Here is a 25,203-nt window from a genome sequence, read left to right on the forward strand (position 1 = left end):
CCGTGCTTACACTGGGTTTATGTTCCTCTCATCTTAAAGCCACTCTTAAAGATATTCCATTCCCCCGTTGAATCGCAGTAGGAGTTGCTACAGGAGTAGTACAGCCCATACATCTGCATTTCTGGCACAGCCCCGCAGTATAAATCCCCAGGGCTGAAGCGCATTAAAACAAACGCTGCCTCCATGCTTTGAATTTTTTATGACTTGGCTGTAAGGTGACGTGTCTGTTGTTGAAATCATCACTTCTCTAGGTAGTCAATAAAAGCAGTTTATCGCCAATTGTCCTTTTTGGTTTGGTTTTGTTTTTTACTAATGAGGAATCCTGTGACAAATAATGTCCTAGCAATGTCAGATGCTGCAGAGCTTTTAATTTATCACATGCCTTGCTCTTTTGCAGAGTGAATTTGTTTTTTTAGTAGGAAAAAGGGCAGTCACGCCGCGGGAAAGCTGTCAGTGGGGGCTTGGCTGGATTATGGTTTCTGTCGCTCTATGGAGGGAGACTCCATAGAGTCAAGTAGAGAGGAGCAGGAGGATTTTTCGAGATAACAGAAGCAAAACGTAGTGAAACTTTTAGTTGGACAAAAATTACCTATTTATAGGGCATCCAGTCCTGAGCCTGAGATGTCCGTGTCTGCTTTCACCACCATCGTCCTGCGCTTCTTGGGCAAATAGCCGGGGAAGGGGCTGCTCCTGCCCCGGCGCAAGGGGGAGGACGAAGCCCCCTACACCCACCCGTCCCAGGCGATGGGATGCAGCGACGGCTTTCAGCAGAGTTTTAATTCCCACTCTCTCCGCTTGCCTTTCACCCAGGGAACGCCAAGCCCGAAGGGTCCCCTGTGCTCTCCCACGAGCCCGCCAAGGTAAAGCAGGAAGACAACAGGGATGTGACGCGACCGAGCCGACCCGCTGTGAGTCTTTAATTATTTCCCGTGGGAACGTTGCCAGCCGGCTTGGCCACGTTTCCCTTCGGTGCGGTATCGCAACTGCGGGGACCCCAAAAAAGAGGCTAGTACTCCGCTCCTCCAACGGAGAGACTGGAAAGCGGTGGTACGGCGAGAGCCCGTGGGAGATTTGAATGCTTAAGAGAGTGCATGGGTTTTTATCAGGAGCCCAAGTCTAGGGGAAAGCACTTAAGCCTGTGTTTTCACGTGAAGCAGATGCTTAAGGGCTTTGCTAGCTTGGGCGCGGCGGTTGCCGATGGCACATTGTTGTGTTCCGTGCTGCATGTCCCCCCGCAGCAGCCCGGCGGAGGGATGCTCTGCTCGGGAAGGCTGGGCAACCGGCCCCCGACAGCCTTCACAGCTTAAAACCAAACCTGTAGTGGTTTCTGTACACTCCCGTTTTATTATTCTGAGCAAAATCTCATCCGAAGTGTTTCCTCCTGGTTTAATGCTGTTGACGTTTGTATTTTAAAACTGCAGAGTCGGCCTAATAACAAAATGAATTTCCACTGCTTCTCTTTTTTAATATGTATTAATGTTTTGTTGATGTTGTTTTTTTTCTCTACACTCCACAGCGTTGAGCTAACAATTCTAATTTTATTTCTAACCTGCTTGCCCTTCCTCTGGCTTTTTCCTGTCCCGATCTGTTTCCTCTGATGCTGATTATTCTTCCTTTACCCACAGAGCTATAAGAAAGCTATAGATGAGGTTAGTGATATCTTTTCTCAGTGGGTCATGCCTATGCAAGGTTGACTAGTTAGCGCTTAATATCGAACCGGGTTTTCTTGGTGCGGACATTGAAAAAGGTGGCGATGCAATCTTGGGTCAGACGGGAGACCGAACGATTGCGTTTCGGCGCAGGGAGCCTGCCCGCGGGGAGGGGAGCGGCGCAGCCGGCGTGTTCTGCTCAGCCGTGGGCTGCCTGAAACCTGCTGGCCAGACCACTTGCATGGAGGCCGTGGCAAGAAGCACCCCGGCTTTCACGTGCGGAGCAAAGGGTGCTGCCCTGGTTGGGCGTATTTGAAAGAGAAGGAGCGAGAGCGGAGGTTTCTTGTGCCGGTGGAGGTGGTCCAGGCAGCCTGCACCGCTCGCCACATTCTGCTCTCAGCTACAGCCCCCGGCCGCCCACTGATTTCAGTGGGGCCACCGAGCGCTATTTGAAATGCATTTTAAGCCTAATTCGAACCAAGGCGCTCGGCAAATAAAGGAAAACGGAGCAGAGTAATTCGTGCTCATGGACCGGATCATCAGCTGTAAGGTCGTCTTGGATGTTGATGGGCAATGCTAGTCTTCATCCATCCTCTTAAAAAAATAGAGAGTCCTGAATTACACCTTTTTCACCACGTGATAATATTTTAAAAGCGGGTGCATCTGGCGATGGTGAATGTTTAAATGTTCATGGGAAGGGACCAAACATTCCTGATTTAGCATTTAACTTGCTTCACACATGCATTGCTGTGCACTAACGGCTCCCACTGGTAACTGCGGGGCTGTAATGGAAAGCACCAGTATCAGCAGCCTCTCCTGCAGCCTCTTTCCTCTAAAAATAGAAGATATGAAGGAAGGAAGATGTGCTGGTTAGTTAACTTGTTCTCTTGGATGAAACATGAGCAATGCGTTTTGTTTAATGAGGTGCTTTGTTAAGAAAAAAGCACATAAATCAGTGTCTAAATAGAGGCAGCGCGTGTGCTAAATTCAAGTTCAATGAGCTATGTGATTTTGGAAACCAATCTGACTTGATTCCAGCAAATACTAAATCTCAAGAAGTCTTTGTAATTAAAAGTAATTAAAGAGCACTGACACTGCTAACTTTTGTATTATGTCACCCTCAGTAATAACATTTCAAGCACGTGTGGAACTACAGAGCACTTTCTTTCTAGTTGTCAGATTGTTTTTGGTCCAAGAGCAACCCAGTGAAACCGTTTAATCCTACAAAGTGCTCATTACTTAGAGAAAATGATAACATCAAAGAATGAACTATCCCGAGGCAAAGCTTTAACTAGGAAATACGAGTTATCTGATGATATTGTCTGGGAGTATTATTGCTGTTGTAACTTCCAAATTAGTTATTAAAAACTAATTAAGCTGATTTTTAAAATACTTGACTATCGTCTAGTGATGACCAAAGAAGGCTGATAGGGTGCCTTGAAGCACGTTAGAAATGGAAGATGCAAAAAAGAAGTAATTTTCACCGTCCATCGCTGTGATAGAGAAGGGTTTAGTGCTAGTCCTGCGCTGAGGAATTTCAGCTGCAATTTTAAGAGGCTCTTATGCAGTCCTAAAGTCGTTTTTAAAGTTGAGAAAGCTCCAATCCAACTCAAAGGCAAGTGCTCAATAAAGAGCATATTTTATACTCTAAATGGAAAGCATTATTAAACTGTTCAAATTTTCATTGATTCTTATTTAGGAAAAGAAACAATCATATAGAAGCTGCTGCAGCACTAATTAAAATAATTTGTTGTCATGACTGCAGATTTGACTGCATTTCAATCCCAAAAATGTTGGCATGGAAAATAAACTCTTGTAATACCACATTCTCTCTTTAACCATGATAAAGAGCCTTTCTTTAAAGGTACAGAGAGCGTTTGGATTTGGAGAGGCATATATAATACCCATCACAGGTACCTGCTGGGAAGCAGGGATTGATCCTTTTGTTAAAAAACTAGCTTTTTTTTCGGTATGCTAATATTTACGGGTCTGATGCAAAGCCCTCTGATGTCCGTGGGAGCCTCTGCTCTGCGTCAGAGGGCAGGCAGGGCAGACCTGGGAGCAGAATGTGCGGCTGTCCGCCGGTGGGAGCCCGCCGGGAGGTGTGGGTCACCGATAACCGAAGTACAGATTGCTTGCAAAATATTCCTGCTTCACGATTAAAAAAATAAACTGGGTTTGCATCTCAGCCATAGAAGTTTTCCATCGTTTTCTTCACGTGTCGCCGGGATAGATTTTAAGAGCTCCCTTTGCAATCGTAATTAATATTGCCGTAGTCGCCCTGCTGGAACGGTAAACTGGAAATGCAGTAAATGAGAGTATGGCCGTAAGACGATTGTGGAATTTAGTCTTTTTCAATGAGTTTCTTTCTCCCTAATCCTTTATCTCTGACCGAATGCACTGATGCCTACCTCGGTCACTAATATAGGGAGAAATGGTAAGACTGACAATTGCGATGCTTTGTTCGTCATGTGCATGTCTTGTGCAACAGAGTTCTCTAACCCATTCTAATTCGAGCTCTCATGCTTTTCTGCCCTACTGCTTCCCCCTGCATTGCTATAAAAGCATGTAAGATAACAAAAAGTCTCTTTTCTACACGGTGCCTGCCATGTTCCTTGTTTTGAAATAGCAGTGTCTATTTTATATGACTGTCGGGTCTGAGGCCTCATCAAAGTCATGGTAAACTGAAAAATTATTACTAGGCTTTGGGACTGCTCCTATCTTTTTTCTTGTTTCAAGGCTTTTTCTTTTTTTTTTTGCCCTTAGCTTGTAGGCTGCCACATTTCACATAAAGTGCTTAATGGGTCCCGCTGAGGGATTTTTTTTTTTTTTTCTTTTTTTTTGATTGTGTGGCTGACATAGAGCTGTGACTCCAAAGTCTGGCTGAGCTGGGCGCTTCTCCTTCTGCTCCTCACCGCCTCTCGGCAGCCGCCCGACGGCGGAGACTCACCACGGAAGCAGCTCTTGACGTGGGGATTGCACCACTCCATGGGAGATGCTGTCATCGCTTCCTTCCCAGATGCATTTATTACAGAATAAATACAGTTACGGGGTCTCTTTGCAAAGTTTGAAAGAAGAGAGAACCCTGCAGGAGAAATTCTCCGAGCCAATCTTTGAAATGACGTTGTTTTCCAGTTTACTATGATGGTGACTGAACTTCACCTTTTCCAACAAATATAATTTTGTCGTGTATATACGTATAAGTGTGTGTATATATATGCACATACACGTTCCAAACAGAAAAAGAAGAGGTTGGCTATTGATTTTTCAGTGAGCGTAAATCAGTTTTGTTTTGTTTAATAAATGCTACATGCTACAAACATTGTCTTACGTTCGTCTCATGTTTGTAACGACTCTGTAAAGCTATTTCTTGTTGCTCGTGCTGTTAGCATTGGCTTTTGAAGAGATGTATGTGACATTCTTCTCGCTTTAAATATAATAAACATCGCTTTCTTGTTATCTTGCCCCCATCCCTTGTAGGATCTGACGGCCTTAGCCAAAGAGTTGAGGGAGCTGCGCATCGAAGAGACCAATCGTCCCCTGAAGAAGGTGACGGACTACTCCTCCTCCAGCGAGGAGTCGGAAAGCAGCGAGGAGGAGGAGGAGGATGGGGAAAACGAGACGCATGATGGGACCGTGCCTGTCAGTGACATCCCACGGCTTATGTAAGAAGCACTTTCTTTTGGGGGGCAAACGGTGAAAGCGCGGCGCGTCTGGGTCTGGAGGAGCCGTAGCTGTGGTATGGGACAAGTCCGGAGAGCGTCGGTGTTCAGTGGCTGGCACTGGGAATGGCGTCGCGGTGGCAAGGTATAATTTACTCAGATGGGTCTTTTTCCCGGTCCAAACTAGAGATACTTAATGGGAAAAACGGAATTATTTCCACTGCGCATTCAGTGAACTTGGACTCCAAGCTGATGGACCTGTTCCTGCTGATGAGCAAGCCAGGTTTTTGGCCAGAGTGGACGCGCCTGACTTCATCCACACCTTGGGTCCTGCCCACAGGGTTGGCGTGTTAAAGCTCTGCCTGCTCTTGAGCCTGGTCTTGCCCCAAATTAAGCCGTGCATAAGCGCAGTACTTGGTGGCCTGCCCAGTGCCAACTGTTAGAGCCAGGATTATAATAATCCTGAATCTTTGTCTTTGATTTTTGTCCTTGGCTCAGTCACTGTGCAGGCAGCAAAACGTGGTGGGCTGAAACGTTGAAACGAAAAAGTCAGCAGACTATACTATTGCGTCCCCATCGTAGGTCATGGGACACTTGTGCTTTTGAATATCTCGAGGTGAGGGAGGAGGGCAGCAGAGCTTCAGCACACACAAAACAGCTGTCATCGTGCAGAGCGAGCTGGTGGAGCATCCCCACCCGCTGCTTCGCAGCACTGGGGGCTCTCCGCCTGGCAGTGGGGTCTGACTCCTGCCCCTTTGAATTTGCAGAGTTGTTGTGGGAAGGCTTTAGGGGATTATTTGCATTTTAATCAGTTCATTTCCATTCTTCCTGCTAAATGAATTATTAGTCGATATAGGCGTACCTGGCTTCGTAGTGGTGGGGCGTGAAGCGGCAGAGAAGCCCTCCGGGTGGCAAGGAGACCCAGGGGGTCCATGTTATGCAAAGTGCCAAGCTCCTGGGTCGGAGCTTCCTTCCAGCAGAAGAAGAAAAATCAGAGCTCTTGGAATTTGTTGGAGAAAGTCAGAAGACGGAGGGATGGCTATGAATATGCAGCAGTCAGACGGGCAGTCATGCACGCAAGAAGGGGCCTCAGGCTGCTCGCAGAAGAGGAGTTTAATCAGGAGCGGTTAATCTGTGCTGACATCCTTCCACCAAACACCTTGTGTTTGACACGGCACTTTTCAGTGGATAAAATATCTCACTGAATGCTTTGCAGCCAGACGACAGGCATGGCGGTGAGATGGATGCCCCAAACCCACTGCCAGCCGAACGCTACGTGCTCCGTAATGTCCTGCCCATGAACTGAGACTGAACGTTGAGGTGCAAACCCTTGGAGTGACAGTGAGGTGGCAGGAGCTCTGTCCTATCTAAGCCTTCGCGGGTGTCTGCGGGCACAGCTGCGCTGCTGTGTGTCTGGGGAAAAAGAACGCGAATGCTTGGCTTTACACTCTTATTTCACAAAAGGAACCTTAACTCAAGTTCAGACTAGATGTAGTTGGGCATTTTTCTATCAAAGCTTTATTTTTCCTATGTTCAGTGATTTTCCATTAGAAACTGGGGCCGAGAGAGATCATCTCACCTTCTCCTGCACCTTCTGAGTGATGTTTGTATAACCCATTTTTAAACTTCCCTGGGCATCCTCCGTGAGCATTGGGCTGCTCTTCATTCCAGCTCTGTCCAGGTCTCTCCTGCTGCCCATCCGTCGCTTTCTGTCTCAACGGATAGGAGGGACCGTTTACTCCTTCCGTCTCTACAGATACCTTTTCTACATCTGAAGATTATGATGACTCCCTTCACCTCCTTCTTCTCTGGACTATACAAGCCAGCTCTTCCTCGTGTCCGGGGATTTCTTGCAGGGTGACACTGAAATCTGGGACCTTGGGGCTACCACAGCCATTCATTCACTCGCTGTATGGTCTCAAAATTAACGTAACCTCCTTTGCCTCTGGTTTCTTATTTCTAAAACTGGAATAATTGTGTCATTTTCCCATCCTTTGGCGGTGTTGAAGCACTAATGGCAGGAAGGAGGTGCGAGCTCCTCATGTGAAAGGCACGGCAGAAGTATGGCACGCTGTTGTTTGGAGTGCTTTGGTGATGCCTGTCCAGTCGTACGTTTGATAGGATGCAGGCGAGGACCCGTCGTCGAGCCAATCCCACCTTGGGGTCCCTGGGGCTCACATCTCACGTTGGACCAGTAACGCCCTTGATTAATGCAGGCTCGCTTTGGCTTTTCACATTTCCAGGCTGCCTTGTGAGCCTCTGGGCCTTGACAAGGAGGTTTGCATGGGGACGACGTGTTGAAGAGTGAATTACTTCATACTGATGGAAAGGAACCGGTCTGTATGGCTTTTAAATGCAAAGTAACAGGTCTCATCAGCAACGTCTTCATAACCGCCGTTGACATTTTCCAGCACAAAGGCAGGGCTGGGTAATCCAGAGGCGCTTCGTCATTTGCTTTTGGGTTCGTTTGAATTATATTTAAGCAGCTGGTCTGCTAAGAACGTCATCTTAAAGTAACGGTGGCTCCTCACCACCTGCGACATCCGCTCTCAGGCAGTCCTAAAATTTAATGTGTTTGAGAGTAAACTCCAGCCTCTCTCTTGACATAGAAGCACAGAAATAAACTAAAGGTGAAATCATGGGTTTGGGCTACATTTTCACCTAGAAAAGAGCAGAAAGCTCCAGGACAGAACTCGTACTCTGCCCGCACCTCCTCCAAACCCCATCCCCTCCCTCTTCTCTTTTGTCGTTGGCTGCTCTGATGCACTCTTCCCTTTTCAGGGGTCGAGATGGGGAATAAAGGGAGTGAATTTTTTTTTTTTTTAAACTTTCTTAAGTAGAAAAAATGATGTAAGGTAGAGCAGGACTGCAACTCCTCGTTACCTGTTCGGCAGTGCTCCTCTCGGGGCACCCTGGGACGAGAAGGGCCCTTCTCTTTGGTCTCCGTGCTTTATCTGTAGTGTTTCAACCTGACCTTGCTGCTCTATTTCTGACAACATAATTAATTTCTCCATACATTTAAGTGGATATATTTTTTAATTCCTGTGAGATACAAAGCCTTAGCCTTATTGAAATAATACCGCATTAGAGGATTTCTCATCTAGTTTAGCAAAGAAAATATTAATCGTTAATGCTTTTCCGTTCTGTCCTCAGACCGACAGGAATTCCTGGAAGCAATGAGCCGTACAACCTGGGAATGGTGACAACCCACGGGCTAGAGACTTCCCATGCAGATACGTTTAGCAATATTTCAAGGGAAGGGACTTTAATGGTGAGGGAGGTAAGTTGTAAAACAAATATTTCCATGGAGCATCTTCAGGAGGTTTTGCCCATGTAAGCACAAAAACTAACAGTGCTGTGTGTCCGGAACACAAAATGACTGAGTAAATTGTGCTCGTTAGCGCTCTCCTAATACAATTTACACTCGGAGCAAATGTGACAAGTGCAAATGTTTCTCAGAACTACAAACAGCAGTGAATAGTAACGCCAGGGCACGGCGGGGAGGATGCTCGTACAAATGACTCTGCCGTAATCCCACAATAGCTCCAGGCAACAGAAGTTATCTTCAGTTTACACCATTTAGTTAATACGCTTGGAACCTGACCCAAAGTTTCCCCTTTTCTTTCCAACCTTTGCCACCGTGTGGCCACTGGTCCTGCCTGGGGAGGGCCAAGGCCCCCTCCCCACCAGCAAACGTCCTGCGCTCGCCCAGCGAGCCGGCTGCGGGGGGCACTGGGCATCCCGGGGGGCACTGGGCATCCCGCCCGGACGCGAGCCCCCAGCTCCGGCATCACGGAGGAGAGGCTGCGGTGGGAGCAATCCTGATGGATGGTACTGCCGGAGTGAGGCAGAGGAAGGCTGTGGAAGATCTCTCCCAGTGTTTCTTGGTTTCCTGGTTGCTGGAACATGCCGGCGGTGCTGCTGGAAAGGCAGACGGGTAGCAGGTCTCCTGGTGAGGGGGCAGGAGGCTCTGGCAGTTCCTAAGAGAGGGGAGTCGCTCTCCTGCCGGCGTGTAAGGGCGGTGGATGGGAGAGGAGAAGGAGGGAGGGGAGGTTGGAGCCAGCCATCATAAAGGAGGAGTGTTTAGATCAAATGCAAACTAGGCTTGAGCAGCATTTTAATTCTTAATTCCGTTTCTGTAAAATACTCACATATGAAGGGAAAAAAAATGAATGCAACTTTGAAAGAGTTGAAGGAGTTAGCAAAAGAAGTTGCAGCGTATTTGTTGCCTTCCTCCACGAGTTTTGGAGCTGGGCAGCCATGCACAGCCCACCTAACCCCTCCCAGGCGTGGAGCTGTTCAGAGCAGGGCTCCCCGCAGCCTGGGCAGCCCTCTGCGCATCCGTGCAGCAGGGAGGGTGGTGCAGCTGAGCAGGAGAACAAGTCACTGCTGTAACAGGCAGCCGTTTCTGAAAGACCTTGGTGTTAAGCAGCGCAACGATAAAACACGTGCCAACGGCCAGCAAGGCCGTTTGAGAAAGCAGTGATGCAGAAGGGTTTAAAAGCCACGCGTGAGACAAGCAGCTGGGAAACCCCTTTGGGAGGAGGGAGCGTGATAAGGAACCCAGACTGCAGCCTCGTGCTGGGTGCTTGCTGTTTGCTCCCCAGCACCGCCGGAGCCGTCAGAGGACAGACTCATGGAGGTCAGCGGGCTTCGGGCAAGGGGCTTTTTGCTCTTTGGGGGAACGGCGAGGTGAAGGTGGTGGTAATGAGTGAGCAAAAGATAAATGTTGACAAAGTAAAAACTTGGTGAGCCTGTTCAGAGGGAGTTTTCCACTAATCCCAGTAAATGGGCGAGTCTCTGTAACGATCTCATTGATGTGCTCCACGTAGGTGAGATTCATCAAAATGGCAAATATCTCAAAACGACGGGCAGGGAAGGGAGCAACTTTCCAGCAACTGTCTTGCAGGAGGTGGGGATGGAGAGGAAGGGGAACCCCGGGGAAACCCCGGGAACCTTGTGGGCAGAGCAAGATGCCAGTCGTTCTGCCGATGTTCTGCCGATGCCGCCGCTGTTCACTGCTGTTTTGGGTTACAGAAACATGCGACGGGGGCTGTGTTGGCATTTGCAGTCAGGCTACTCGCTGCCGTAGCTGTGCAAAGCCGTTAAGGCTAATGCTGATCGAGGGGTCAGATTCTGCTGTCACCGTGGCCGGTGGCTGTGTGGGAGGAGAGCTGCCCATGGGGTTTGCACCCATGGTGGCAAGAGCAGAATCTGCCCTACGTTCCTTGTCTTGAAACGACAGTGATCAGGCTTCTCTCGCTGTAACGTGGCTAATGACTCTGTATTGACTTTGTGATTAATCCTGTCTTTATTTCTCCTGGGGTGGGGGGTTGGTTTGCTGCTTGCCAGATTGCATGGGGATGGAAACAGAGAGGGTCCTTCTCCTGCGCTTGCTCTGGGAACTGGGGGACTGCCAACGACTTGGTTTTGTTTGGTTTTTTTCTCTTCTTTTTCTCTTCCCCCCCCCCCCCCCTTCTCTTTCTTCCTCATGCCTTGTGTCTCTGCAGACCTCTGGTGAAAAAAAGCGTTCTGGCCACGCAGCCAGCAATGGCTTTGCAGGTCACATCAATCTCCCTGACCTGGTGCAGCAAAGCCACTCGCCGGCGGGCACGCCGACCGAGGCCCTGGGGCGAGTCTCCACGCATGCGCAGGACATGGACTCGGTGCCTGAAGTAGGTGGTGGGGGGCTCCTCTTTCTCCTTTGCATCGCTTTAAACAAGTATTAACACCTCTGCTCCGTAAAGGGGCTTTCCTGCTTTCCTCCCTGGCTTTCTTGGCTCTTCTCTCTCTTTGTTTCTGGTCCATGTGGGTGAGTGTAGTGGAAATACAAGGGAATCTGATGGGTTATTGCTATGGCTGATGGTAGAAATTTATATTAGGTCTTCTCTCAAGTCCACCAGCTGGAGTTTTGGTGGTGATGGCTTGAATGCTGCCAACTGATGCGAAAGTCCCCCCCCTTTTTTTTTTTGCACTTGGAAATATGAGAAAATTATGAGAGCCAGGGATGCCATTAACTTCAACTGGGTCCAGCTTCCACCTGTGCGATCTCTGGTACTTAACATGACTCAAAAGGTTAGCAAAAACCAAAGTCAACAAAATTCTGGATAGTTCTTCAGACTAGCAAAATCTGCACACCTTTAAAGTTGTGTGTTTTCAGTCATGGCGAAGTATTTCTCCCTGGTACCTGTTTTACAGGGGCAGGATTGAACATTAACATTGTATAAGGTGTAAAAAGTCCTAAAAAGTACAAGATGTGACACATAAGACAAGGGAATTGGTGTTCCTTGCTTACCATCACCAGCTGTGGGAACCAGGCACAGTTCTCTGTTTTCCCGTGAAAAAATCAACCCACTTGGTGCTAAATAAGCTATTTTATTTAATTTTTTATTTACATTTTGTTGGTTATACATGAAAAGTTCTGTCGTCGTATTCTCTTTCATAAAAATGATGTCCTCATTTTACAGTTTACTTTTACTAGCGGTATAAAAAATGCTTGGAATTGGGCATTGATAAAACACAAGAACAGATGGTACCTTGACCTCAAGATTTTATCCATTTCCTCGTTGCCTTTAAAAGCGGTGATGAGAGAGTTGATCCTGAAAGTAACACCTTCCACGGTCATCCTGGGACAGCTTAAACGCATGCAAGGGTTTTTTGGGTTTAAATATATTCATTTATAGAATACCAACCAAGAAGATCTTTTCCATTTCTAAAACTGCATTTTTAGGGCTGACTGAGCCGGGAGTGGGTGTAAGTGGAAACTTGGGGATGGAGTTGGCTTCCAGGTGACTCATGGTGCTGCGAGCAAAAAGAAGGGAGCAAGCGCGACCTCACCCTGCAGCTTGATGCTATCGCTGTGGGCCACCACGGAGGTTTATAGGCTGTTGAACAGGACCTGGAGGAAGATGAGGTCTTAATATTTAAATAAGGGACTTGGAAGTTATTAAAATGCCAGCTTCTTAGGAGACTAGCTGAATCTGAGCAAAGGAAAATGCTCGGTGCATTGGAATGAGGGGTTTCTTCATAATGCATTTGTCGGAAAGCACCTGGCTCTCAGCTGGAAAGCATCCCTGGAAATACTGAATTTTTCCCCTCCTTGAATTGTTGGTGCTTTATGGAAAAGACATCCAGCACAGGAAAAAAATGTATATTTCTTGGATATGAAAGAAGCACAAAGTAGCGAGTTTATCTTACACGCGCACACAAATCTCATGGCGTACTGTGTATATAAATGTGATATGTGTTCCTGCAGCCTTCCCTGCCTCGGGCTGTTAACTCCTTCCATGGGTCTCGGTTACTGTGTACTTTTTGGAAATCCATCCCATTTCTATGGAAACAGGGACACAGAGACGGGAGGGAAGCGGGATGCGCAGCGTGGTTTTGGCAGGCGCAGGGCACGGATGCCAGCTTGCCCATGGATGCCAGCCCCAAAAGACTTGGAAAGCTTTTGCTCCTAAAAAAACTTGTCACCCGCCGGAGGACAGGTACGAGCCCAGCCCAGTTCGGTTCGGCTGTGCTGGGGCAGTGGCCCCATGGCACATGTTCCTGTGGCACGGGCTTGTCCCCGTGGCAGTGGCCATCCAAGGGCTGCAGCGGTGGCGCTGGGCACAGGCAGCAACGTGGGCTCTGGTGACTCGGTGACGTGAAAGCTGAGGAAGATTTATTTCAGGGAAGGAAAATGTCCCGAGGAAGAAAAATGTGAGCAGTGCTGTTGCTGCAGAAGGACTTGGGTTTTGCTGCTGTTACAGCTCTTAACGGCGGTCATACGTAAAGCATATCCTGGGTAAATGCTGGAGTAGGAAAAATAAGCTGCTCAATGAGGGGGGAAGATCACGTCACTGATTCCCAAGGCAAGGATTTCCTTCTGCCTGGGAGAAGGTCTTAGCCCCGTTTTCTGCCTTAACAAAGCGATGGCTTTAAAAAGAAAGCAATGCGATGTTGCAGTTTGTTCCTCTCCAAATTCCCTTGGCGAAGTATTGGCTCTGACATTCCCTGCGATACCTTCAGGTTAAGTTTTGTGAGCTTAGAAATGGCCCTTTCTGCCATCCCACCTGAAAGGCTGTAGACTAAAACTCTTTATTGAAATTGCAGGCGACCTGTACGTGCTGTCCCCGGGAGGTGTGCTGAAGGCCAGACTTTGGGGGGGCATGGAGCAAGGCGGGGGATGCCATCTTCTGATGAGCCTGAGTATCCGAGGCGTTTTCAAACACCCCCTGTTAAAAGCTCTCCCTAAAGCATCGCAGAGCTCACCCCAAGCCTTCCCCATCTTCAGATCCTCCCAAAACCGGAGCAGCCAGGCGTACTGAAGGGCATTGCCGGGTCCTGCCTCAGCCATAGGTGTGAGGACCAGCGATAACAGCCCAGCAGAACAAAAAATAGGCATTTTGCTAGAGAGCTGACTTTTCCCACTTTCCCAGGGGCATCAATGTTTTGGGCTTAGCCCAGCAAACCCCTAGATAACGGGCAGCAGAAGCAGAGCGCTATTACGGCTGTACGAGCTCTCCTGCCTGTGCTTTACAGGTCCTAAAATAGATTTCCATGACCTGTTGAAATAAAATCTTTGCTTTGGCACAAGGAAAGCAGCAGTCCCACCTTTTCCAGCTCTGAATTACGCTGGTGGTCCGTGTCAGCTGCCCCATACCAGGACTTTCCAGGGGCTCCCAGTACCATCCCACCAACCTCGGCTGCAAGGTGGGAGAGTGGGAAGAGCAAACTCTCGCCCGCCTGCCATCCCGGAGCGGGCTTTTAAGACAGATGTGTTATGTGCAGACAAGTTGGTTTTTACCTGCATTGACTTTTGCCTCTGGCCCTGCGGCTTTCTCCGCTAACCCGTCTCACGGCTGCGCTGTGCTTCTGCCTGCGAGACGAGAGCAGAGCCGGGCCCCGCTCCTCTCCTTTTCTGTTGCTCATGGACACTGACAAATCCAATTCCCAAGTCCAATTTAATGTTTTTCCTGATTAGTTTTGGGGGAGGAAGAACGAACATTCATAGAGGGCTCAAAAAGGGCACTGCAGGGACAGGCAGTGGGTCTGCTAATTAGGAAGTCTTACATATACACACGTACACAAAATCATTGTTATTTCAGAGCTCTGAACTCTCTCTTTGCGGTTTATTTTCCAGTATGGTATGGGAAGTAGCACCAAAGCCTCTTTCACCCCCTTTGTGGACACCAGAGTGTATCAGACTTCACCTACTGATGAAGATGAAGATGAAGACGAAGAGTCATCTGCTACTGGTAGGAGGCAATGGGGCCAGTTTGAGAGGGGAGGGCCTCGTGGAAGCCAGGTTGTGGAGCCTGAATAACCCCACTGAACCTCTTCTACGTTTCTCTTGTCCAGACATGGCTCGTGTCTGCATCCTTGTGCTCTCCAGTTTCCATCCAACTTCTTCTCCCCCACCAGTAAAATGCCACCAGAAAGGTCCAGGAGAAAACAGGGAACAGCAGAAATCCACCCACCCGTCTGCCTGGGCAGCCGGGAGAAATGTTCCTGGCAGATCTGGGAGGTGGTAATCGCTCCAAAAAGCTGGCAGTTGCTCAGAAGTCATTGAAAACGGCTGGATGTGGGCAGGCAGGCAGCAAATAGTGCTGGTCAGCTCAGTGGGCAGGGCTGGAGGTCCGGGGACATCACCTGCTGACGGGTTTGGTGGTGGTTCCAACCCACGAGAAAATCCTGATGATCCCTCTTCAAACTAATAGCTCATAACATAGTGATGACATCAGAAAATAAACCAAGTGTTGTCTTCCTATTCCAAAACAAACCTGACGGAAGAGGTATATACAATTAATCCATCACACCTCACTGTTTTATTGTGTTTCCTTGCAAGCCCTGTTCACCAGCGAGCTGCTCAGACAGGAGCAGGCCAAGCTGAACGAAGCCCGGAAGATCTCGGTGGTGAACGTCAACCCCACCAACATCCGTCCTCACAGCGACACTCCAGAGATCCGGAAATACAAGAAGCGCTTCAACTCGGAGATACTCTGTGCTGCTTTATGGGGTAAGCTCCTTACCGTACCATGCCCTCAGCAAAGCTCTCTAGAGTGTGTGGCTGGCGATGAAACGTGAAGAGGACAACCGAGCCCCTGGTTGTCCTCTTCTCCATCCCAGACAAGGCTAATATCCCCGAGTCCTGGTGCTGTAAGAGTGACTCCTCATCTTCATGGGAAGATCACAGCCTTAGCTGGGATCAGTCACTCTCTCGGGGGTGGCAGAGACGAGCTCGGGGTGTTGTCCTTGGGAGCAGCCATGGCTCCCGGTGCCCAATGCCCTCTCCTCTTCAGGTGTGAATCTGCTGGTGGGCACGGAAAATGGCCTGATGCTGCTGGATCGAAGCGGACAAGGGAAGGTCTACAACCTGATCAACAGACGGCGATTTCAACAGATGGACGTACTCGAGGGTCTTAACGTCCTCGTGACAATATCAGGTATGCCTCTCGTGCTCTCACCCCATCGTTCACCTTCGTGGCCGTATTCTCGAGCGGTTCCAGCTCAGACAAAACCTGCCCACTGCTGTCAGAGGGAAGCTCCCAAGGGAGGTTGGAGAGGGTTCATTCCAGAATCAAAGGCGTTAGATCTGCAAGAATGCCTCAGAGAGCAATTTGCTCCCATTGCCTGCCGGCTCTGCTTCATCTGCAACGCTCCATGCTCCTTTAGCAGGGAAGGGAAGGTGCCGGAATCAGGCAGGATACAGCAGATACCCCAGCAAGGCGGGTGGTCACAGCTTGAGGAGGCAGCGAGCTCTGCTTTTGGGTCTGTTTGGCTCTAGCCACGGGAGCCATGAACCATGGCTTCAGGGCTCCAGCTCAGACCATGGCTGCCCTGAGCATGGTGAGGGCCACGGGCTTGTCACCGTCCCCGGGTTCACCTGGGAGCTCCAGAACTCTCAAATCAGGTTCATGGGATGATTTCTGGCAAAAAAACAAAAACTCTGTAGTCCAGTATCCCAGGAGAGCGCCCAGCATCCTCCCTGCAGAGCAGCCCCGTGAAGCACGTGGGTGGCGGAGCCGGGGCAGAGCCTTCTCCTGTGATACCTGCCCCGCAAAGCTCACGGAGGACAGCAAGAGAAATGCTCATTAGGAAAATTGCTTGGTATCGTCCTTCTACTTTCGTGTTGTTCAACTCCCCCGGGGGCTCACTCTGCATTCACCGGCAAATTCCTGCTCCCTCCATTCAGGGCTCAAAGAAATGCTGCTTCGTCATCTACCTTGCTCTGCAGCTCCCCGGTGGTTTGGGGGTACAGGTGTAGGAAGAAGGGGTGGAAGATGAGGTAGTGCTCCCCAGGGAGCAGCAGCCCCTGAGACGGCGCTGAGGACAAGCCCTGGGGACTTGTGGAAACCCCCCGAGCAGACAGAGCCCCTAATTTATGGTTTGGGTATTCTCCCACCGGCCTCAGTGCGAGCTGTCCCTGCCGCCGGGCCTTTGCCGCAGCAGGGAGGTTTCTAGCCATCCAAGAAGCTTCCAGAAATTTGGCAGCCCCTCAGCGTTGCAGAGCCCAGCACCGGGCTTGTCGACAAATAGCGGTGCCTGTCGCAGACCGAGGAGCTCGTGTCTCAGCTGCAGGGCGGAACTGATGCACGACGGAGAGGAGGGGGAAAGAAACCAGGCAGCTGAGTGGTAAGAGAGATGGGGTCACGGCCCCGCTCAGTCTCTCCGTGATTTATAGGAAGAGAAACGTTTCCAGCCCGCGGTGAGCGAGAGCCCGGCTCTTCCCGCGTCCACCTGCAGTCTGGGAGGCAGAGGTCTGGGCTCTGCTTTCCGTACCCTTTTTCCCAAGAAAAAAAAAACAACCGAATTACTGTTTTCAACTTTGTTGTGAAACGAATTTTGATTTTATCGTCTTGTGAGTGGAAATAAGCACTGAAATCTCAGGGTTTCCCTTGCACACGTGCACTGCTCTGACTGGGAAGTTTCCTTTGCCAACAGGAAAGAAGAACAAGCTGCGCGTGTACTATCTCTCCTGGCTGAGAAACAGGATTTTACACAACGACCCTGAAGTGGAGAAGAAGCAGGGCTGGATCACCGTCGGGGACCTGGAGGGATGCATCCACTACAAAGTCGGTGAGTGGCCTCTCCAGAAAAAAATGTCTGGAGGGATGCACTTTTGTTTTCTAGTCTTAGATCTGACCTGACAGTTTCTCTTAAAAGTATGGGTAGACCACAGCCACAAAGAAATTTGGTATTCATCTATATGTATTAGGCGGACACTTTACCAAATGAGAACCAACAGAGAGAGCCTAAGAAGCTGTTCCTGGAGACGACTTGTTCAGTCTAGTTGGAAAGAAAGTTAATGTTTTTAAAATTGGTTTTATTTTTATTTTAGTGAAATATGAAAGAATCAAGTTCTTGGTGATTGCCTTAAAGAATGCTGTAGAGATCTACGCTTGGGCTCCTAAACCATATCACAAGTTTATGGCATTTAAGGTATGTTTATCTTTTAACCAAAATATACTCTGTAATTGTGAATACATGAGATTCCTGTACTATGCAGAGCAGAAAAGCATCTTGCTTAGGTAGCTGAGCTCCTCGGGATGCCTGGCAGGCATGGGAGATGGGATACATTCTGGCTGAAGAGGTGGGATACATTCTGCTTATGGCTAGCAATTAAGCGTTAATATTAGCTTATGTTGGCAGGCTTTACTTGGGAAGTTTGCAGAAAGCTGACCAAAGGTCCATGAGTAAAATTGAGTTGGGTTGTTTTTTTGGGAGGGTGGTGTGTTTTTTTTTTTAAACTTCTGACTAATTTTTCACATATAGTATGAAAACAGGTTGGCATTATTTTCCATTTTTATTTTGCAAGGTCCTCTCCCCTTCTGCAATGTGGCTTGTGTTTCAAGACAGAAAGTCCAGAATGACCCACTCTTTCTCTTTTCCTCTCCCTTTTCATCTACCTCAGTTTCCCTCAGCGAGACCTTTCTCCTCTATAACCTGCCAACGGGTATTTTGTACTTAGTACTTTAAAGCAGTTTTCATCCTAAGCTCTGCGCAGAGACAAGTCACAAGGGGCAATGCCTTCTGGAGACGTTCATGCTGAGTAATCTCATTTTGCATCCTGCCAGCACAAATGGGCTTATTCAGTATTAGGTCACATTTGTTTTTTCTGAACAAAAGCCAGAATAAATGGGCTCAGTGGCATGGGGAGCTCAGCAGCATTCAAATACCCCAGGATCCAGCCTCCGCCGGCTCCGGTGAGGATGCTGGTTAGTGCTCCTGGTGCGGCTTCTCCAGTCTGGGGGGGCTGAGCAGCCTTTCCTTGCCTTGTCGGCAGGGATCTGCGGGGACGGTGGGAAATACCACCCAGTCAGGAGTCGGAGTGGTCCTTGCACAGAGAACCAGGAGCCTTTTTCTCTCCCTGGGGGTGTTTCACTCTCCTGCTGAGGACCTAAGCCATGGAGAGATACTCTGTCCTGGATCGGTCCATGCCAGGGAGCTGGTCCCAGCCTGCATCCAGCAGGTTAGATTGAACAGGGATAAGCAGGTCTTTGCTAATCTGACTCATTTCAGTCACCCAAACCGGAGCGGTGGTCCCTGCCGAGAGGGGAGGTGGGTGGTCACAGCTCTCTGCAGACTTTGATCCTGTTACCCTGAGCAGCACCGGCATGGGGGTCCCCGCACGCTAGCTGTACCCACCCTCCTGTAAAATTGAGCTGTCACCTTCCTTTAGAGACCAAATCCTCAGGCTGGCCTTGGGCTCCTGGGGGAGAAGAGCTGTGCTTGGCAAGGGTGAGCGCTTATCTGCTGGGACGGCTGGAGCGAGTGGGTAATGCCCTCTGAGGCATCTGACACAGGAACAGAGAGACAGGGATATAAATAACCACGTCTTTAGCAGGAGACACAGTCAAACAAACGTGATTTCAAAACCGTATCAGGCTGCTGCTATGGGGATTTGTTGGTTTTTCGTGATACTCACTGAAGGGATTATAAAAGTCTTTTGCAGATCTCCAGCACAAGCCGTTGCTTGTGGATCTCACTGTAGAAGAGGGTCAGAGGCTGAAGGTTATCTTTGGATCACACACTGGTTTCCATGTGATTGATGTAGATTCTGGGAACTCTTATGATATCTACATACCATCTCACGTGAGTACACGGGGGAGTGCTGCTGCGTGACTAACGCAGGTCACCAGCAAGGTTTGGACCTTGGTGGCTCAGAAACGGTGACCAGTCAGGTGACATCTTGCCATGGGTATGACATTCTCCAGTGCCATCTTCATTGATACTCACTTAAAGAGGACTCGGAGGTATCATATATACGTCATATTCATTATTTGCACAGGCTATTTCTGTCCTCGTGCCTGAGCAGTCAGGTTTAAGGTTGCCATGTCCCACAGAAAGGAGAATCTGCTGCCCGGAGCAGTAACGGAGCTCTCTGTAGGGCAAGATGCCATGCAACCTGGTTCTTGGTTGTTGGACAACATAGACCCACCAAGAGCTGGATGCCCAGCGCACTGTCCCATTGCATGGTGTCCCAGATGCCCAGATACCAAGACTACTCGTTCCTGCTGAGGCAGTGCAGTTTGCCCAGGCGAGGGTTGCAGGATTAGGGTAGCCCAAATCTCAGTAAACCTGCTGCTCAAAACTCCCAAACCCCCTGACAGCAGGGACTCACCACAGGACCTCTCTCAGGTCCATCAGCTCTTTCAAGAGAGAACCAGTGCTACAAAAAAACCTGTAGATGAGCGTTTTCTCGTTGGCTCATTTAAGCTCCATCCGTGCTGTTGACCAAGCAGCATGAGGAACTGGTCTAGGAGAAACTGGGTCACTAATCAAATCCAGGAACTGCTGAATCTGATCTGAGCAGCAGAGCCGCCTCTGCGAGAGCCAGCAAGAAGCGCAGGGAGAAATACTGCGGCAGTTTGGGATGGTTTTGTTGTCTTAGCTATGGAAGGGCAGACGTGGGTGGAAAGTCACTGTAGCCGCCCTTGGAGCTAGAGACTGATTGCTAAAAAAAATGGGAATATTTCCTCCCTAGGAAATTTTGGGTTTATTTGCCTTAATTTGAATAGGAGATGGATTCATCAGTCAGCAGTCGCTTATTTGTGTTACAGCCAAGTGTCAGCCATCAGTCTTGGGGGCGTATATGTTGTGATCTCTCTGTAATTGCTGAACTTGTTTATCCGTGGTGTATCAGACAGCTTTGATCGTAGGGTAAACATGACAGTTTGTTCCTCTTCAAGCCTATCTCTGAAAGCCAGTGCCTGTTTATTGGATCGAGGGAGGGTTTTGTTCTCGGGTTGGTTTGGGGTTTTGTTTTTCTAAGGCTCTGCTCCCTTCCCCCTGCCTCTTCCTCCATTCAATGTAATTCTGACTTCGAGGGTTTGTTTTAACCACAGATTCAGGGCAATATTACTCCTCACGCCATTGTCATCCTGCCTAAAACAGACGGGATGGAGATGCTTGTGTGCTATGAGGATGAAGGCGTATATGTGAACACCTATGGACGGATAACTAAAGATGTGGTGCTCCAGTGGGGAGAAATGCCTACTTCCGTGGGTAGGTCAACCTTCCTCTTCACCTGCATAAAATACAAATGACGAGTAAGATGAGGAGTTGAGGATGCTAAGATGGAGTCATTTGGGCTTTTGTTTATCAAAGGAGATTTCTCTCAGCCAGATAAGAGATGCAGTTGCTAGATTTCTACAATTTGGTCCTGTGCAATAAGAGCAAATGACTTCTTGAAGATTTGAGCTCTGGTTCATCTTAAGTATAAGAATATAAGCTGTTGCACCGGTGCGATACTGTGTTGAGTGGAAGAGGGGCTGAGTGCGGAGCTGGGAGCGCTTGGGCTGCTCTTCTGGCTCTGCTGTTGCTCAGCTCCGCGACCCATGGAGGCAAGCCACTGCCCAGCCCCTCACCCACAGAAATCGGAAGAAGTGATACTTCTTCTGTTTAAATTACTGAGCAATTTCTGGATGAAAAGCGATGTAGAGGCTATTATCCCTGCGGGCACACGCCTGGCCGCCTGAGCCTCCAGCAGTCAGAGCTCTGCCATTGATCTACATACGCTTTGAATAACAGCTGATGAGAGCTTTTCTGCCTGTTGCGTAATATTTAGCTCAACACACGTTGTAACACCTACCAAACGCTTCCTTTTGACAGCCTACATTCATTCCAATCAAATAATGGGCTGGGGAGAGAAAGCTATTGAAATCCGGTCAGTGGAGACGGGACATTTGGATGGAGTATTTATGCACAAGCGAGCTCAAAGGTTAAAGTTTCTATGTGAAAGAAATGATAAGGTAAGTCCACTTCAAAGCTTGTATCCATGCTTTAAGCTACAGCCAGCTACTTTTAGACTTTAAGTCTTGAGGTTAATAATTAACCTGAAGGTCCTGTTAAATAAGCAGTGCCCATAAACCCACTCCCAATGAATTCTTTCCAGTGGATGCAGACCTCAGCTTGTGGTGGGAAGATGTGCAAGATCTCTTCCACCTCAAGCTGAGATCTGCGTTGACTTGGCTTGACTTTCTCCCAAGTCTGGCATCTGAACGTTAACTCTTGAGCCTGCCAAGTAAACTCTGCAAAAGCTGAGAAATGGTAGCACTAAGGATGTGTAAGTGACCCTGATTTGAGCTCTGGTGCAGAAACATTTTGATGCATTTTTAGTTTTGTGATCTTAAAACTGTTTTCTCCATGGAGCCCCATCTTTTTCGGTGGACAGCACTGGTAAATACTGCTCTGGAGGGGCACCAGAGCTGCAGAGCTGCACGGGGAAGGCGGCTGTTTTGTAGATGACCCCTGCCACGGGTGTTGCGGATGGGCAAGGGGTGCAGGGAATGAGGGAAGGAGAAATTGCTGGAGGAAAAGGAGTATTTGCCTGGAGGATGGTTGAATGCCAAGTTCTGTTTCTGCTCTTGGTGTTTCCTCATCTCACAAGGTTTCACCGAGATAAATCAGGACCATGCAGCAGGGGGTTCTTTCGTAACGAGCACCATCGTGAAACACGTGAAGAAACTGATTGCTCTGTCCCCAGAGCAGGGTTAATAACACGCAATAAATAAGGTTTGAGGCCACGATCAGTTTATTGGACAGCTGCTCACCAGTTGAGCATTGCTCTACCTGTTGCACAGAGTTAGGCTGGAGCTCTGCAGTAAAAAATGTATCCTAACCTTGCAATTGAGTGTACCATGGGGAGCTGCCCAAGAAGCTGAATTTCAGTTGCCCACGTACCCCTAGTTTACCTTTTTCAAACTTTTGAGTACTTGACTCCGCAAGTTTTATACAGGTTTTTTAAAGAGTTGTTCTTCTGGTTTGCTCCTATTGATTTTCTTTCCTTTTCTAAGAAAACCGGAAAAAAAACCACCTCAATCTTTCTAAAATACTGAAACCAACTGATCACTGGTGGGTTCGAAATACTAAATACAGATGTTTCTCTTTCTGGAGAAATGGTTAACGATTGAAGTTGTGTGAAGATTGAATGATTTTTTGTTTTAAAAAGGACAGAGGCTTCAGGTTGTCCCCTTAAATATTTGCAAATTATAACTTACTGTTTTTTTTAAGACTTCCATTGGGGTCAAATGCTGGTGGACCCTGACAGAAGCACCAAAAGGTGTGTTCTTCACGGAGAGTCCTGATACGTTGCTGTGTTTTGAGCATATTGAAGGAAAGTAGTTTTCCCGAGCTTTATTTTCAGAAACAGCTGAAAGATGGGGACTAACTTTTCCGAACAAAACCATTTCAAACTCCCATGCAGGATGTTGACCCAAACGGTTAACCTTTAGCAAGATCCAAACTACTGACAGCAGTCTTACTAATATTGCATAATAAATGGTGCCGTGGCAGTAAAATGTGATAAACTTGATATTTTTAAGGCGTTCCAAACCTTGCTCTCTTTGGTAGTGATAGCGAGGGAGGTTTTATTACCATGTTTACCAATAAGTGGTTCCATTTGATCCGAGTCTTGCGTGGGTTAGCTCCGGCCCCTGAGCTCCGCGGGAAACGGAGAACCGGGCAACGGGTCTGCGTGCAAATCCTGCTGGCAGCTGGAGAAAAAGAGCAGGGAGGGAGGTTGAGGCAGAGGAAACCACGGGCTGTGGGGCAGCTCCTGCTTCCCTCGCTCACTGAGACAATTCACAGACTTTTTCTTATAATAATAAAAATTAATAAGGTTTTTTTGCTTCCAAACAGGTATTTTTTGCTTCGGTGAGATCCGGAGGAAGCAGCCAAGTGTTTTTCATGACCCTCAACAGAAACTCCATGATGAACTGGTAACAGAGGAGCACTTGGCGCTCACCGCCATGGCATTATTTCTAATTTAAAGGACATTAAACACGTGGACTAACACTGTAGAGGCAGTTGCGGAGGGCCCCGAAGAACACCGCTCCCCACGCTCCCCCGGCGCCGACAGCCCCGGGCAGGGATGGACTTTCGCGCTTGGACCCCCCGAGGTCTCCTGATTACGCTGTGTTATAGTGGGTTATGAGTTTTCCTTTTTTTTTTTTTTTTTTTTTTTAATTTTACTTTTTCTTTGTCCCCTACTTTGTAAGAACGGGGAAAGAAACCGTGTCAAAAAGTCTGTTTTTAATTCTGTCTGCCTGCTAGCATCAAATATATAGTATGTTGTAAAGTTACCAATTAAATCTGGTGAGAGACAGCACAATAAATGTACCTTTTATCTTTGTGATGAAGGCCATAACCGTATAGCTGGGTAATTTTAGAAATCTTTTGCCTTCACCAACATTTACATGTTGCTTTTGGCAGCAACGGCTTAACGGATTTTTAAAGAAGAGAAAAAATAATAGGTTTTTTTCCCCTCTTTTGGGAAATGGATTTTAAATGGCTAAACTACTAGCCTTAGACTAATAAAAATCAGCTACCATTTTTGTCAAGTCTGTCAATCCATATTTCTATATGGATCTTCACATAATGGTGTGTCTTGATAGGGACAGAGGTGCCATTTGTTGTTGCTCCGGAGGTGCCCGCCTGCCCCGGGGCTTGGCCGCGGGCGCCGGGACGGGGGATCGGAGGAGGAGAGGACGGCGGAGCGGTCGGAGGAGCCCCGCGCTCGCCCCCGAGGCGGGATTTGCGGCCGCAGACGGCTCCCGGGATGCCGCGGGCGCCGGACCTCGATGCCGAAGCCGGCGCGAGCTGTGGGCGCTCGTCCCCCCCGAGCCCGGAGCCGGGCGCTGGCGTGCGGAGGCAGCCGGCGCGGGGACGGGGACCACGAAACGAGCTGCCCGTCCCCCGCGTTGCTGGATTGGGCTTGTAAAGAGCTTAAAAAAATATATTTATGTGTGGTTTCTTCGGCCAAGGGTCTGAATCTCTACTCGTTTTCCGCCCCCTCCACTCCCTAGGAATTACCCGACATACAGTGAAAGACAACATCTGTGCCGAACCGTGTGTGTGTGTTTAGTTCAGGTTGAATCGTGTCCTTATAAACGCTGCTCCGTTGATTTCCGTTTTCGGTGCGTATCTGGGGTTTTCTTTCTCAGTAGCTGCAAGCATGGCCGCCTGTGGTGTTGGGGTGTCGCATAACAAGGTCTGTGTTGCTGGTTTTAACCTACCTCGTTTCGGTTGGGGTTTGTTTTTTGGTTTGGGGGTTTTTTTGGGTTTTTTTTTGTTTTTTTTTTTTTTCCGTTCCGCTGTCGATCACAGCGCTGTTACCTCCAGCGACATATAGAGAGCTTAACTGGCAATCTTGGTGTACTCAGTAACGATGGCTTTATTAAAAAATGATTAAATCAACAGGACTTGGTCAAACTTGAATCTTTATCCAGGGTAAGAGGCGATGCGGGGCGGCGGGGTCGGGACGGGATGGGCCACCCGAAGCATCCCGCGGGCAGGGCGTCGCGGTGCGGTACCGGCAGGGATTGCCGGCGGCGGGACTCCCGGCAGGACGCGGCGTCCAGAGGAGCGCGGACAAGAGCCGCTTTGCCGGCGCCGCCTTCACCCGCCGG

The 25,203-nt window shown here is 48.7% G+C and overlaps 1 protein-coding gene across 4 annotated transcripts in view; it reads left to right on the forward strand.

The window, feature by feature from the left end:
- Positions 1–24,991, forward strand: part of TNIK (TRAF2 and NCK interacting kinase) — a 167,096-nt gene extending 142,105 nt beyond the window's left edge. For all 4 annotated transcript variants that reach the window (XM_075157392.1, XM_075157389.1, XM_075157391.1 and 1 more), the window contains 13 exons: positions 811–908; positions 5,130–5,314; positions 8,465–8,591; positions 10,822–10,986; positions 14,436–14,550; positions 15,141–15,311; positions 15,595–15,738; positions 17,237–17,371; positions 17,634–17,734; positions 19,238–19,387; positions 20,641–20,800; positions 21,407–21,546; positions 23,435–24,991. In XM_075157392.1, the coding sequence (XP_075013493.1) occupies positions 811–908; positions 5,130–5,314; positions 8,465–8,591; positions 10,822–10,986; positions 14,436–14,550; positions 15,141–15,311; positions 15,595–15,738; positions 17,237–17,371; positions 17,634–17,734; positions 19,238–19,387; positions 20,641–20,800; positions 21,407–21,546; positions 23,435–23,518 (1,775 nt within the window). In that variant the 3' untranslated portion in view covers positions 23,519–24,991. The remainder of the gene's footprint in view (positions 1–810; positions 909–5,129; positions 5,315–8,464; positions 8,592–10,821; positions 10,987–14,435; positions 14,551–15,140; positions 15,312–15,594; positions 15,739–17,236; positions 17,372–17,633; positions 17,735–19,237; positions 19,388–20,640; positions 20,801–21,406; positions 21,547–23,434) is intronic.
- Positions 24,992–25,203: the final 212 nt, after the last annotated feature.

This window comes from Calonectris borealis, chromosome 9, assembly GCF_964195595.1.
Source record: "Calonectris borealis chromosome 9, bCalBor7.hap1.2, whole genome shotgun sequence".
NCBI lineage: Eukaryota > Metazoa > Chordata > Aves > Procellariiformes > Procellariidae > Calonectris > Calonectris borealis.